This window comes from Nanorana parkeri, unplaced genomic scaffold, assembly GCF_000935625.1.
Source record: "Nanorana parkeri isolate BGI_ZX_2015 unplaced genomic scaffold, ASM93562v1 scaffold1088, whole genome shotgun sequence".
NCBI lineage: Eukaryota > Metazoa > Chordata > Amphibia > Anura > Dicroglossidae > Nanorana > Nanorana parkeri.
The window spans coordinates 225372-242240 of NW_017307356.1; the positions used below are offsets into that span (position 1 = coordinate 225372).

General features: G+C 47.6%; 1 protein-coding gene across 1 annotated transcript in view; it reads left to right on the forward strand.

Annotated features, from left to right (window-relative positions):
- Positions 1-3417: 3417 nt before the first annotated feature.
- Positions 3418-16869, forward strand: part of LOC108796279 (E3 ubiquitin/ISG15 ligase TRIM25-like) — a 14566-nt gene continuing 1114 nt past the window's right edge. The window contains exons 1-3 of the mRNA XM_018567743.1: positions 3418-5131; positions 12753-13355; positions 13584-14144. Of these exons, the coding sequence (XP_018423245.1) occupies positions 3418-5131; positions 12753-13355; positions 13584-14144 (2878 nt within the window). The remainder of the gene's footprint in view (positions 5132-12752; positions 13356-13583; positions 14145-16869) is intronic.

The following is a 16869-nucleotide window of genomic DNA, read 5'->3' on the forward strand; positions in this document are numbered from 1 at the left end:
GTCCTCCTCAGAGATATACTGGAGGCTGTGACTATGAGTAATACCTCGTTAGTAAATCTTACAAGTACCGTGCAAGGTCTGAAAGAGGAAGTCCAATAAGTACCCAACCTAAGTTATCTTATTATCTTTTTAATAATTTAATAATTTACCTCTCTGACTGTTCAACAACACGGAGCACGCACAGAGGACTTAGAACATAGACCCCGGCGTAGTGCTGTGCTGCACCACATCAGCCTTTGATGGAACACCGCCATCGATCGCTGTGATCCGCTCCCTTGGGAGGGGGCCAAGATAAAATCTTGCACCAGGGCCCTTTGTTCATTAGGCCCACCACTGTATCAGAGACTAAGATTGGGACGCTCCACTACCAACAGACAAACATTCAGGATGGAGGTCCTGGAAGCAATCTCTACATGCCTCAGATGGAATCCACATACCACGCTGCTACACTTCAACCTCCCTTGCTGCAAGTCAGAGAAGAGAGAGTCACATCTTCTGAGATGCATCTACTGAGGCCATAGCAGCTGTCACCTACCTCAAGGTGAGAGACCCCTCTAATCACACCCATGGGGGAGGGGGGGTCTCTGTTTGGGAAGGATAAGTTGGCACCTAAGCCTGAGCACACAATTCCTAGGCTTGGACTCTGTGGGTCTGTGCTAGCTGTAGAAGTTGCAGACTTCATACTGCGTGAGCGAGACATTCAGAGAGAGGACATCAAGTTCTACGCAGACAGCAAAGTTCCTCTGGGCGACATCTACAACCAGACAAAACGCTTCTATGTCTATGTCAGCCACCGTATAGAAAGGATCAGGTGCAGGGCCCCGTATTCTCACCACTGGTGGCCCCCAGGGACAAAGTCCTGATGGCCGCAGAGGCATTAGGAGGCGAGGCTGGTTGCTGATCAATCACCTGTGCCTGCCCCTGTTCCTCCCCTCTTGTGCCTGCGCCTCTCACAGCCTTTTAGAGAACACAGGCAATTCCTCTCCACGCTGACTGACAGCAGAGGCGGAGCTAAGGCGGGGCTCCAGCTGTGTGCTTAAAGGGACCTCCCCCTGGAATAGAGTGAGCCAAGCTGAAAGGTTCAAGCTGCTGAGTGTGAGTAATAACCCTTCCTGTGCCAGAACTGCTGCCCTGAGACCCTGTGAACTTAACCCTTTCTGTGCTGGGATTGCTGCCCCGAGACCCTATAAATTTACGCTTTCTATGCCGGGATTGCTGCCCTGAAACCCTATGGACTTAACCCTTTCAGACCTGGTTCCCACCTGGGCGTTTAACAGCGCGTAGGAACGCGCTGCAAAACGCCCTACGCCCAAAGAAGCACAGGAGCTTCTTTGGGGCGTATTTGCTGCGCGTATCCATTGGGATACAGCCAGGTAGCCCTCGGAAACGCGTGCTTGACGTGCGTTTTTTTACCGCGAATCGCGGTAAAATCGCGTGGCACGAAACGCGCGACAAGCGCGCATATTCTATACGCCTAGGTGTGAACCCAGCCTCAGTGCCGGAATTGCTGACCTTAGACCCTATAGACTTAACCCTTTCTGTGCCGGATTGCTGACCTTAGATCCTATGGATTTAAACCCCTTCTGTGCTGGAACTGCTGTCCTGTGAATTTAACCCTTTCTGTGCTGGGATTGCTGCCCTGAGACCCTGTGGACTTAACCTGTTCTGTACCGGATTGCTGCCCTGAGTCTTTATGGACTTAACTCTTTCTTTACCGGATTGCTGCCCTTAGACTCTGTGAACTTAACCCTTTATGTGCTGGGATTGCTGCCCTTAGACCCTGCAGACTTAACCCTTTCTGTGTTGGGATTGCTGCCCTTAGACCCTGCAGACTTAACCCTTTCTGTGCTGGGATTCCCGCCCCCGAGAACCTATGGACGTAACCCTTTCTATGCCGGGATTTATGACCTGAGACCCTGTGGACTTAACCCTTTCTGTGCCGGATTGCTGCCCTGAGACCCTGTGGACTTAACCTTTCTGTGCTGGCTTGCTGCGCTTAGATCCTATGGATTTAACCCTTTTTGTGATGGAACTGCTGCACTGTGAATTTAACCCTTTCTGTGCTGGGATTGCTGCCCTGACACCCTGTGTACTTAACCCTTTCGGTGCCCAAAACTTCTGCCCTTAGACCCTGTGGACTTAACCATTTCTGTGCCGGATTGCTGCCCTGAGACCCTGTGTAGTTAACCCCTTCTGTGCCAGGATTGCTGCCCTGAGACCCTATGGACTTAACCCTTTCTGTGCCGGATTGCTGCCCTTAGACCCTGTGGACGTAACCCTTTCTGAGCCCGATATCTGACCTGAGACCCTGTGGACATAACCCTTTCTGTGCTGGGATTGCTGCCCTGAGAACCTGTGTACTTAACCCCTTCTGTGCCAGGATTGCTGCCCTTAGACCCTATGGACTTAACCCTTTCTGTGCTAGAACTGCTGACCTGAGACCCTGTGTACTTAACCCCTTCTGTGCCAGGATTGCTGCCCTGAGACTCTGTGAACTTAACCTTTCTGTGCTGGGATTGCTGCCCTTACACCCTATGGACCTATGCTGCCCTGTGACCCTGTCCTCCTAATCTCGCTGTGCCGGACTACACTCTGTATGTTGATCTCTTAAAAAAACAAAACTCTTTGCCAAAGGGTGCATAAAACTACTCTTGCTCTCTGTGTGTGTTCTGTGTCTCCCACATCCTCTGTCACTTACAGCAATGCAAAATAATACCATCAGCTACAGAGGACTACAAATCCCAGCAAAACATTATACAGCAATGCAGAATAATACCATCAGCTATAGAGGACTACAAATACCTGCAATACATTATACAGCAATGCAGAATAGTATATGAATTTGCTACATACTCTGTGCTGCTGCTAGCCTTCGGGGTGCCGGCCTGATGTCTCCAGCGGAGGGTCAAATAATGAAGAAGTGGAAAATGTTAATTATCTGTTAAGTTATGAATGAACATTGGAGTTCCCAGTACAGATCACTTCCAGGTCATTCACATATGAGGAGATGGTTAATGTTTATGATCTCCTCAGTCAGGAATAAACATTGACATGCTCACTACACATCAATTCCTCTCCATTCACAATACGGAGAGAGGCAAATCTTTATTATCTCCTTAGTTATGACTTGTCTTATTACAGCCAAATACATCACCTTTGTGTTCCTTTGTCTGTGAAATGTGCTAATGATATGAAGGAAATTCCTGACACAACATTTCCACAGATTATTAAATGACCTTTATTCTTCCTCAGATATGGAGACTATTGTTAGGAGTCCTCCCATGTATTATCTGTGTCCTCTGTATAAGGATTCCTATGAATACGAGTCTCAGCCTCGCCCTGTGTAGGAGTGTACAGAACCCGTCACACTGGTTAAGGAATGTCAGAGACTTTCACTTCCCTCTTCTGCTGTCAGCGATGGCGTCTGGTAATCTGAGAGCTGAGCTGGAATGTTCCGTCTGTCTGAACACTTATACAGATCCTGTAACCCTGAAATGTGGACATAACTTCTGCCGGGACTGTATTGGTCATGTGCTGGATACACAGGAGGGGTCTGGAGGATATTCCTGTCCTGAATGCAGAGAGAAGTTCCAGGAGCGGCCTGCACTGCAGAGGAACATAACATTGCGTAACATTGTGGAGAAATTCCTGTCTGCTCAGCCGGATCCGGAGGAGTCCGGGGTCCTCTGTACTCAGTGTTATCACGCTCCTGTACCTGCTGTGAAATCCTGTCTGCTGTGTGAAGCTTCTCTGTGTGACAACCACCTGAGAGTCCACAGCAAGTCCCCAGAACACGTCTTATGTGACCTCACCACTTCCCTGGAGAACAGGAAATGCTCCATCCATAGGGAACTACTGAAGTATTACTGCACTGAGGACTCTGCCTGTATCTGTGTGTCCTGCAGCTTGGCTGGAGAACATCGAGGACATCAGGTGGAGACTCTGGATGAGGCCTCTGAGAAGAAGAAGAAGAAACTGAGGAATGTTCTGCAGAAACTGATGACAGAGAGAGAGGAGACGGAGAAAAGGGTCCAGAGTCTGGAGGAACACAGGAGGAAAGTACAAGGAGAAGCAGCCGGTGAAACAGAGAGAGTCACTGCCCTGCTCAGAGACCTCAGGAGACGTCTGGAGGACCTGGAGAAGAGAGTCCTGAGTGAGATCTCCGGGAAGGCTGAGCGGACCTCCCTCTACGTGACGGATATGATCCGGGAGCTGGAAATAAAGAAGGATGAGCTGTCCAGGAAGATGTGTCACATTGAGGAGCTGTGTAACATGATGGATCCACTGACTGTCTTACAGGAATCAGACACAGGTGACTTGTGTGATACTGAGGATGGAGATGATGGGGACAGAGAGAGACATGATAGACTCCTCCATGATGGAGGGGATCTGGATGTGGCTGGGATGTCACATACATTACACACAGGTATATCTGATATAATGTCCGGCTTAAATGTACAGGAAGGTCCAGGCACACATGTCTATCCACATTCTAGTAGAAAGGACAAACGTCCCATCACTGCTAAACCATCCAGGACACGCCTCCGACCCTCCCCCACCATACAACACTCACACCTCAAGACTGGAGGACATAATATTGAGGCTGTACGGCAAACATCGGGGGTGTCGGGGATTACAGACATATTACTGGATGAGAGCACAGCTGGTAATAATCTTCTTATATCAGATGATAGGAAAGCTGCATCCTGGTCAGTGTTTAGCCAGAATCGTCCAGAAACTCCAGAGAGCTTTCAGGGTTCTCAGGCGTTGAGCAGTCGGAGTTTCTCCTCAGGGCGACATTACTGGGAAGTGGATGTCGGGGGGTCAGTGCTATGGAGAGTAGGGATGTGTTACCCCAGTATAGAGAGGAGAGGAGATCAGTCAGGGATTGGAGATAATAAGAAGTCCTGGGGTATGGTGAGGTGGGGGGGTAATCAGTATTCAGTAAGACATGACAATAATGAGATGGTATTGCCCGGCGATGTCCCCAGTAACAGAGTCAGGATAGATCTGGATTATGAGGCCGGGCGGATCTCCTTTTATGATCTGTGTGACCCGATCCGACACCTCCACACCTTCACCACCACCTTCACTGAGCCCCTCCATGCCGGGTTATATGTATGGGGAGGTGGTATAAAGATATCTGGGGGGAATCAGAGGTGAGAAATCTGCCCGGAGACTGGTGACATCACAGGGCGGGGAGAATCAATTGGTGGAATACTCAGCCAATAGGAGGAAGCAGTAGACATGAAATTACATTACTGATATAAGGCTCTGCAAGCTCCGGGGATGTCATCTTAATCCTCATCTTCACTTCACTACCGCGTGTGTCACTGACCAGGAACAAGCATGAAGGAGTTCAGATTATTCAGACTTAACTGGCTGCATGCTTGTTCCGGATCAGTGACACGCTAGGTAGTGTAGTGAGGATCGGGATGACAGTCCTGGAGCCTGCACCTTTAAGGTGTATCTATAATTCTCAGTTCTAGATGGAGTGGGAGAGGACTAGAACCCCTGTCAGGTTTTTATTGCTATCTAGGACTCCAATAGAGAGATTTCCCCTCACTTCCTGTCCTGGTGACAACATTTTACCAGACAGGAAATTAAGAAAAATCTATACCTGGGACACAGACAGAAATAAAAAGTATTTTCTGTGGTGGGGGAGGAACCTCTGTCAGGCTTTTATAAAGAAATATCCGGCACTCGTTACACACTATGGGGGGAATTTACTAAGACCGGAGCAGACAGAATCTGGATCAGCTGAGCACAGGAACCAATCACATTCCACCTTCAGCTTCTTCAGTGAAGCTTTGAAAATGAAAGCTGGAAGCTGATTGGTCCAGATTGTGTCTGCTCCGGTCTTAGTGAATTCCCCTCTATATGTAGTAAATCCGAGGTGTTAGTAGAATATATTTGTGGAAGACGCACGGCCCCGTCACCCCTCCCCTTCTGTATATGAGGATATTGATGAATGACTGGATATAGATATAATGATGGGACGGACTACAATCCCCATTCTCCCCTTCAGTCCCGGCACCTCTATGATCCTTATGGGGCAGAACAATGGTTACATCTCCTCTATGGTCCTATTCATGTGATAAAGAAAAATCCTTCTGATCTGCGTTACTAATGATGAGATGACATCACTAAGTGCTTCTATGCTCATGTTGGGTTCTTTCTAGAATAACAGGCTGACTTGCTGGAATGACTTTACAGAAAGATGTGATTAGAACATATGGTTGTTCTCCGGATCCTTGGAATGTCTTGTTATAGAACACAGTGACAGTTGGTCTCCTTGTTCTACAATGATGTATTTGGGGGTCTGGAGGTGGGACAAGCTGATGAGGTGTTCTGAGATGACAGAAATGAATGTCTCTTGTAATGAATGATGTGCTGCTTGTACAAATTCTTCACTCAATGATGTCATAGGTCACATGTTTATGTTTGGGGGCGGTCCTCCATGACAACTGTCCAGGATTGGAGGTCAGATGAAGAGGTCAGATCCTTGGTCCACCCGCCATGTCTAAGGATCTCCGTGTCTTCATCTCTCTACTTTCTCATCTTTACTTTTACTTTGTAACTCTTCTCTTCTAAATACAATGGTTGTTAGATTCACCATGGGACGTGTTTTGGGTGTTTATTGGCATTTTTGGCCTATTTTAGAAATAAATTATATTTTAATCATAATCATTTATCTCGGATGTTGTGTCTATATGTGTGAGATCGGACCGCTTTATCTATCACATTTACATTAGAGACTATCTATCTCATACAAGCATGTTTTTTTGCCTGCACCGCACTACGGGTGGGTTGGGGTCTTTTTGATTCCTTTAGTCTCTTCTCACCATCACCTGTACGGTTACACTGCCCCATTGGGTCCTAATCCCTACTCCATAGAAGCCATGGTTTCCATACACTGCACTGATGAAGGCCAAATAGCCTGTAACAGCTGTAGGCAGACTGTAATACATAGTTCTATAATATTAGGCTATGGGTGTGCATCTGTCCCGTTGGGGTGTGAAGCAATGATTTGCATGGCTCCGCCCATTGTTCTGGAATAAGAAATACTTCCCCCTTTTTTGGGGAATGAGACATGTGATCACCTTCTGTTCTAAGAAGACTTTACTGTGCAGTGATTAGAGTGAGGTGTTTTATTTACTGCTTTAGTCCCATCTCACCATAATCTGTATGGATATACTGTACAGAGAAAGACAGAAATGTTGCACTGACTCCACCCACTATGGGGCTGATTTATAAATGTTCCACCCATTGTATAACTGGACAGATGCTGTTTGTATGATACAAGCGCCACAAGATGGTGCTGAGGAGCACAGGAAATCCTATGTTCCTCAGCACCATGGGGGGCAGAACATTTATAAATCAGCCCCTATGTATGCACTTTTACTAGGCTGCAATTTCAGAGGGAGAGACCAGACCGGTATTATCATGAAATAAAAATGAGAGACTATTATTTCAGAGACTAAAGCCAGAAATATTGCACCTTCCCTGCAGAGTATGGAAGCAGATTTATTAGGCCGCATTCTCATAGGAAGTGGTGAGGCCGTTTTATACTGTATAGAGAATGATTCACTCTGAGGCAAACATTATGATTATTTATATAAAACAGAAGTCACCAACTTGCACAACTAGACCAGTTGGCTGTGGACTGTATATTATTAGTGTTAAAAGAGTTCCGGTTCTTCTGATAGTTAATCCAGAGAAGACGTATGCACTGATCCTGCAGCCCGGTCTGTGGTATAGGGAGACATCCATGTAACAGCACGGTAAAGAAAACATAAAACCCGGCGCACAGATCTGAGTGCAGTATAAAAGTAACTGCTTAATAAAGGTAAAACGTAGGGCTGTGCAAATTAACGATTAATTTCTCAATTAATCGTTAATCTTTTTGATCGATTAAAATTTTTTTGATCGCATGAGTGGGGCACGTGAGATTAATAACGTGCTGGATTAGTGTGATCCTAGTTCATTTTATTACTTCATTGCAGGGCTGTATGTGTATAGGCCAATATAGTTGGATCTGTATGTGCATTATAATTAATCGAAATTAATCGGTTAATCGATTTAAAAAAATTTTGATTAATCGAACACAAATATTTTAATCAGTAACAGCCCTAGCCCTAGTAAAAAGTAATGTATAGGATATAAAAAACATCTCGCCTGTCACTAGGGTTGCCACCTTTTCTTCAAGTGAAACCCAAACACTCAAGCGCTGTGTGCGGCAATTTTTTTTGGGGGGGGGGGATATAGAGGAGAGGAAACCAGGAGAAAGAGCAAGAGAAGCCAGCCAGGGGAGGGAGTAAGGAGACAATTTATAGAGGACTACAAATCCCAGCAATACATGTTACAGCAATACAAAATAATATGACGCTACGTACTATGTGTTCTGGGGTTATGTCCTGATGTCTCCAGGGTTTCAGGTGGCCTTTGAGGGCTCTCAGGTAGATTCCATGGGCTCTCAGGTGGCTATGCGGGCTGTCGGGTAGGCTATGCTGGCTCTCAGGTGGCTGTGTGGGAACTGAGGGGGTCTCACCAGGGGTCTGGAGGCAGGCAGCATGCTATCAGGAAGAAGCCGGAGAAGGATGAGAAGATGTGCGGGCCGGCCTGTCCCTTTTTACAGGCGCCCGGCTCACAAGATGACGAGTCAGGCAGATGCAGCTCATGTAATGCCTGGACTAAACCCCTAACGAAAAAATATATAGCGTCAAAGATCTTGATCCATGGCTTATGATACTTTCCATTCACTAGACTGATACCACACGGATATCCGTGAACTCCCAAGATTTTAAATGCCCGTACCAAGGACAAAATTGCTGGACTGTCTCTTTCGTTAAACAAATAAAACCATTTCCTTCAAACGGATAGGTAAGCTATACACAGAAATAACGACGGCCTGAACATGTGAGTAAGATTACTATTTTTGATTTTTTTCCAATTGAGAATTACCCTAACTGTGGACAAACTGACTGTGGATAACCTGAATTGAAGTAAGATACCCCTTGTAGAAAGGGAAGGGAAGAATCATATTATAAATTACGTTACAACTAACTATCACAGTTCAAAATCACTAACGAGTGTAATTGAACCGCCGTTATCCTGCAAGGAAATAGCTTACCTCCAATATCCCCAGCGGATCAATTAGAAATAAAATCTAACCACAGGGGAGTAGTACAACCAAAAATAAAGGAAAGGAAATGGTCAAACATCTTGTAAAATATTGATACAATACAAGAACAACAAAGTACCAAAAATTAGAAAGATTCCATCTACAATTGACGAGCTGAACAAACTATATACGGAAAGGATATCCAAGGAACAAAATACACTCTGAAACTGAATTGGAAAACTGCCATAAACCTTGACGGAGGTGACACAGTATATAAGGGTACAGATAATCCCGACAAAGGCTACGAAAGAAATAGTCAGTTCTGATGATTTTTTTCTACTTTTGTTTTTAATCGGTCGATAAAGAAAGTTTGGCCATGTTTGTTACCTTTTTGATATTTGAATAAATGCTTTTTCATACAAAAATAACACTTATGGTCTGTCCCGATCTGTAAAATTAACCCTTGGACTGTCTATACTCAGTAGGCGGCCGGAACCCTTCTTTTGTTTGATGTACTTTCTGGTTATGGATCTGGTAAGACGGACCGAAATTTAAGGGTAAAAGATTGGAGCTACTGAATCTCCAGAAGCGAAACATCCCCCTCTTTTTCTAGGCAGATGCAGCTGCCTGAGGTCCCACGCTTGCTGGGAACCTCAGGAAGCCGCTTCTGTCAAGAAATTTAAAGTGCCAGTATCGGCACTTAGTGTCTTGTGTCCGGGTGTCAGCTGGCCTGACACCCGGACATAAGACTCAAAGACCGGACTGTCTGGAGGTAGTATGCGTGAATTCAAAATCTGGATTTTGGATAGGGTAGGGAATAGCTAAATGTCAAACTTGCCAAAATAGATTTTTTTTTTCGGGGGACGAAAAAAATGGGGCTCATACACATTTATATATTGGCAGAGAGAAGATGGAAAATATAGGATGAAATGGGAAGATGTATCATGATTTGCTACCCTTGGTGATTCATCTCCTTTAAGCCAGTCAGGTTTTAGGACAAAAATAGGGTTACCTGTCATTGTTTATCCACTAAATCTGCAACAAACTGAGGGCACTCGCTTACTTACCTCCCATTAGAGGCCACTGATATGTGGGGTTTCTCACAAGTTACCTTACTGGTGTCTTCCTGGAGTCGTTTATATGCTGTGCCTATGCACACACACCTAGCACCGTTGGCTGGCAGAAATCTATCCCTACTTTTGGCCAGGTTTTAGCTACACCTACAACTTTCAATGCATGTGTACCTGTTTCCTGCTTCTCGGCTGTCATTAGTGGGGCAATACCAAGGACCATAACCAGAGAGCTGCCAGACAAGTTCCAACACTCTTTGCTCAAGGCCAGAAGCATAACTAGAACCTTCAGGGCCCCGATGCAAGAAACCATGAAGGGCCCCCCAATCCACCACCGCCATGGCACCGTGTGGTTAACAGGAAGGCTGCCACGGTTCCCAGCAAGCGCGGGACCTCAGACAGCCGCTTCAGTTTAAAAATTTAGTGCCAATGTTCTGTCGAGAACGCCGACCCAGTATCTGCGCTTACACACAGACGGGATTAACGAGGAAACCGCCATTTATTTACAAAGTATTCGTTTGTAATGGTTAATTGTGACCGGTAATAATATGCCGTCCACGGCAGGAAATGATGGAGGGCAGGAAATGATGGAGGGCAGGAAATGATGGAGGGCAGGAAATGATGGAGGGCAGTAAATGAAGGATGGCAGGAAATGATGGATGGCAGGAAATGATGGATGGCAGGAAATGATGGATGGCAGGAAATGAAGGATGGCAGGAAATGATGGATGGCAGGAAATGATGGAGGGCAGTAAATGATGGATGGGATATTATTACCGGTCACAATTAACGATTTAAACGAAATACTTTGTGAATAAATCCCGGTTTGCTTGATACAATTGGTCTGTGCGCAAGCGCAGATGCTGAGGTCGGCAAATTTGACAATGGCAGCGTTCTCGACAGAACACCGGTATCTGCGCTTAGTATCGGGGCATTGGTGTGACTACTCGTTAAAAAGCGCAGTATTGGCACTTTTTTATCCCTACTCAATAGCATAATGCATTGCTGGGACTTGTAGTCCTGCATAGATGGAGCTATTCTGCATTGCTGTATAATCATCATACAACAATGCAGAATACCACCAGCTATGCGGGACTACAAGTCCTAGCAATACATTATAATGAAAATCAGCAATACAGCATACCACCAGCTTCTCAGCCCCCCCCTTTCTCTGCGCCCCCCTTCCCGGTCCAGACTTACCTGACTTCCAGCACCTTACCAGCACCTTCTTCCTTGTCTCAGCGGCCAGGGGGTGGGACGAGGTGGAAAGGGTCTTCTCCCACCGCAGAATGTGCTGCCCGGCGGTGCCTGTAGCACATTCTGCTGGACAAGTGACAGCCTCTCACAGCTGCCAATACATGCTGCGGGTGGCAGATCGGCGAGAAAGGAGTGGCACTATCTCGGAGGGGCCCTCTTCTTCCTCTCTGGGCCCCCAACAGGCGGAAGAAAGATAGTGTGTGTGTGTAATTCTTATAATAAGAACACACAAGGGCGCAATAACCTTGATGGTGTATATTCTAAAGACTACCTGTCTCTATGTCAAAAAAGGGGAAAAAAGGTGCTGGCTGCACTTACATATAAATCCCGGAACTGGACGAAGGGCGGCCTTAATGGTGGATCGGGTTGACCAGTATGTATTGCTCCCTGATGCTGGTGTATGGAGTATTGCGCCCTTGTGAGCTGTGAGAACCTGTAAATAATAAAGTGACCAGATTCCCTTGAAAGAAGTTTCTGCATAAATCATGGACACAAAGGAATCTGGTCACCTTATTCTTTACAGGTTCTCACAGCAATAGCTAAAATCAGCATAAGAATTACACACACTCACTATCTCCCCCCCCCCCCACGCAGCTGCACCGGGACAGGAGGCAGTGCTGTGACAGTTCAGAAACTATCGGGCACTGTCTGTTCAACAATCATACACTAGTACCGGCCCTGATTAACCCCTCAAGACAAGTACCTGTAGCCGCACAGACAGCCGCACACTCTGCCGGGATTGTGCTCACACAGCCGAAGGTCCTCCTTCACGTATTCCTCTCCAGGACCCCGAGGCTGCCCCTGTCTGCCTGAAACTGTGACAATCATGTGCCCGGGGCTGAGGTGGCCAGAAAACCGGACACGAGATGCCAAACCCGTACTGTACGGGTGAACCCCGTACGGGTGGCAACCCTAGGGGGGGTGGGGGGAGCACAGCGGGTCTGCATGGTATGCATCCCAGAAGATCTGAAGAAGGCACCTTTCATCTGCTGGCTCTGTGTTAGAGATCAAAGCCCAGGCTGCTGTAGCTGGGGGAGGCTGTGAGCCAGGAAAGGGAACCCACAAGGAGCTGAGGAGGATTGGGGAGCAGAGAGAGGGGCTTAGGGCTCCCAGGAGCCTCCTTCTCCACACTTAGATATGGAGATTATTGTCAAGAATCCTCCCATGCATTATCTGTGTTCTCTGTATAAGGATTCCTATGAATACGAGTCTCAGCCTCGCCCTGTGTAGGAGTGTACAGAACCCGTCACACTGGTTAAGGAGTGTCAGAAATTTTCACTTTCATTTCTCTTATGCTGTCAGTGATGGCGTCTGCTAATCTGAAGAAGAAGCTAGAATGTTCCGTCTGTCTGAAGATTTTTACAGATCCTATAACCCTGAGATGTGGACACAACGTCTGCCAGGATTGTATTGGTCATGTGCTGGATACACAGGAGGGGTCTGGAGAGTATTTTTGTCCTATATGCAAAGATGAGTTCCAGAAGCGGCCTGCACGGCATAACACAGTGGAGAATTTCCTGTCTGCTCAGCCAGATCAGAAGGAGTCCGAGGTCCTCTGTACTCAGTGTTATCACGCTCCTGTACCTGCTGTGAAATCCTGTCTGATGTGTGAAGCTTCTCTGTGTGAAAACCACCTGAGAATCCACAGCAAGTCACCAGAACACACCTTATGTGACCCCACCACTTCCCTGGAGAACAGGAAATGCTCCGTCCATAGGGAACTACTGAAGTATTACTGCACTGAGGACTCTGCCTGCATCTGTGTGTCCTGCAGGCTGGATGGAGAACATCGGGGACATCAGGTGGAGACTCTGGATGAGGCCTCTGAGAAGAAGAAGAAGAAACTGAGAAATGTTCTGCAGAAACTGATGACAAAGAAAGAGGAGACGGAGAAAAGAGTCCAGAGTATGATCCTGGAGCTGGAAATAAAGAAGGACGAGCTGTCCAGGAAGATGCGTCACATTGAGGAGCTGTGTAACATGACGGATCCACTGACTGTCTTACAGGAATCAGACACAGGTGACTTGTGTGATACTGAGGATGGAGATGATGCGCACAGAGAGAGACATGATAGACTCCTCCATGATGGAGGGGATCTGGATGTGGCTGGGATCTCACACACATTACACACAGGTTTCTCTCATATCATGTCTGGGGTAAATGTACAGGAAGGTCCAGGCACACATGTCTATCCACATTCTAGTACAAAGGACAAAGGTCACATAGAGGCTGAACTATCCAGGCCACGTCCTCAACCATCCCCTACTGTACAACAGTCACACCTCCAGGCTGAAGGATCAAATATTGGGGCTGTACAGGAAACATCGGGGGTGTCGGGGGTTACAGACATATTATTGGATGTGAGCACAGCCAGTAATAATCTACGTATATCAGATGACAGGAAAACTGCATCCTATTCATCATATCTGAATCGTCCAGAAACTCCAGAGAGATTTCAGTGTCCTCAGGTGTTGAGCAGTCAGAGTTTCTCCTCAGGGCGACATTACTGGGAAGTGGATGTCGGGAGGTCAACATCTTGGATAGTCGGGATGTGTTACCCCAGTATAAAGAGGAGAGGAGATCAGTCAGAGATTGGAGATAATAAGAAGTCCTGGAGTTTGGAGAGGAAGCGTTTTAAAAAGTGTTCAGTGTTACATGATAATAATGAGATCCCATTACCCGAAAAACTCTCCAGTAACAGAGTCAGGATAGATCTGGATTATGAGGCCGGGCGGATCTCCTTTTATGATCTGTGTGACCCGATCCGACTCCTCCACACCTTCACCACCACCTTCACTGAGCCCCTCCATGCCGGGTTATGTGTAGGGAGAGGTTCCTGTATAAAGATATCCGGGGGCAATCAGATGTGAGAGATCTGCCCAGAGACTGGTGACATCACAGGGCAGAGAATCTGATTGGTGGTATACTCAGCCAATAGGAGGAAGCGGTGAATAAATAACATTACTGATTTACTTATAAGGCTGCAGGCTCCGGGGATGTCATCTTCATCCTCAACTACATTTCATTACTGAGTGTGTCATTTACCAGGAGCAAGCATGCAGGAGATCGGACGGACTACAATCCCCATTCTCCCCTTCAGTCCCGGCACCTCAATGATCCTTATGGGGCAGAACAATGGTTACATTTCCTCTATGGTCCTATTCATGTGATAAAGAAAAATACTTCTGATCTGCGTTACTAATGATGAGATGACATCACTAAGTGCTTCTATTAGGGATGTCCCGATACCGGTACTGGCATCGGATCGGGACCGATACAGAACATTTTGACAAGTACTTGTACTAATGCCCCGATACATGGCGCCGAAGCTTGCGCTATGTTTTTTTTGCCTGTTGTACATCAGTAGATGTCTCCGGTCTATGGGTGTGATTACTTATGTGGGATCAGCAGTGAGGGACTTTATCCAGCCGCGACCTCAGTACAGTTATGGGCTTACATCTTCAGGCCTACTGAGATGACTTCCGGCTGCACCCTCAGTGTGTTCCCAGCCCCCATGAGGACACGTAACCCGGTATGTATCTTCATGGCTCTCTGTGACCAATATTTCCGGAGTGCCATAGATAGTCCATTCTACCCCCTCCTTTCTGCTCTTGTACCACAGAGCATACCAGCAGCGTCTAGGACCCCCTCCCTTCCTGTCACAGAGTGTCATTGTTTACCACAAATGATAACAGCAGCAGCATGTGCCCCCTCCCTTCCCTGTCTCGGGCTGTAACAACAGTTTGTGACAGGTGAAGTGGCAGAAGATGGGAATGGTGTCAGGCCAATAGAGGTGGCAGGAGATGGTGATGGCTGTAGGCCAGTAGAGGTGGCAGGAGTCACAGGAGCTGGTAATGGACATCTGTTAAACATAGGTCACTCCCCAAGTATAAAATATGAATGCATGCACAAGGCTGTCCCTACCTCATTCACCAGCTGAGGTGACTATGAGAAGAGGGCAGAGCTGTCATCCAGGCAGGTGATGGCAGCAAGTAGCAGAGCTATCAGCCGGGGGGGGGGGGGGGAGGGGAGGGAGGTGCTGTTTTTTTCCTCTGCTGTCACCCCCCCAATGAGATGCTGCCTCACTATGGGGACTCCCCTGTGCATGTGGAATGAAATGTACCGCATTGTGCCAATACACATAACATGCATTGCCGTGTATTATGTAATGCTGCATTTCCTGTTGCGGGACTTTACTTCCTCTATAATGCCGAGTGTTACATAAAAGGTGAAAAGATCCGACAATAAAAGGAAGTAAAATAAATTGCAGTGTGTGTGTGTTTCCCCAAACTCTGCTTATTCCACTCTTATCGGTTATAAAACAGTTTAACAGGAAAGTCAGTGAAGCAGCTGGGCCAGCACTGAATGTCAGCAGAACACATGTCACTGGTCAGAGACATGGGAATGATCACCTCCTGCATGTCAGCTAATGTGCCGCAGCCACTGGAAGGGGAAAGTGAGTCTCTGCGCAGCGCTGGAGGAGCAAGGTCGTCCTGCCGCCTTCATGTTAGCGTGTGTGGGCAGAAATCTTCAGATCTGACATGATGTCCCACCTCTGCAGGAGAGTCACATATAAAATATGGACACACATGTCACAACCCTTTCCTCCCCGCAACACGGCCGACTCCAAAATCTTTGTCCATGTAGGATTGCCGGGATAAAGTATGAACGGAGAGGAGGGGTGCCGGGACAGAGAAGCTGATGGTCGGTGGGGCAGAGGAACGAGTGGCTCAGGGACTGATGAGGAGTGAACGGAGAGGAGGGGTGTGGGGACAGAGAAGCTGACGGTCGGTGGGGCAGAGGAACGAGTGGCTCAGGGACTGATGAAGAGTGAACGGAGAGGAGGGGTGTGGGGACAGAGAAGCTGACGGTCGGTGGGGCAGAGGAACGAGTGGCTCAGGGACTGATGAGGAGTGAACGGAGAGGAGGGGTGCCGGGACAGAGAAGCTGACGGTCGGTGGGGCAGAGGAACGAGTGGCTCAGGGACTGATGAGGAGTGAACGGAGAGGAGGGGTGCCGGGACAGAGAAGCTGACGGTCTGTGGGGCAGAGGAACGAGTGGCTCAGGGACTGATGAGGAGTGAACGGAGAGGAGGGGTGCCGGGACAGAGAAGCTGACGGTCTGTGGGGCAGAGGAACGAGTGGCTCAGGGACTGATGAGGAGTGAACGGAGAGGAGGGGTGCCGGGACAGAGAAGCTGACGGTCTGTGGGGCAGAGGAACGAGTGGCTCAGGGACTGATGAGGAGTGAACGGAGAGGAGGGGTTCCGGGACGGAGAAGCTGAATGTTGGAGGAGAGAAGGAATACAACCTGTGGCTGGGGAGATAAAAACTGACATAGCTGTGCACTTGGAAGCTTGATGTGCTGTGCAGGCTGAACGAGTCTGAAGGGGTTAACTTAAAGGCACAGAACTATACCGG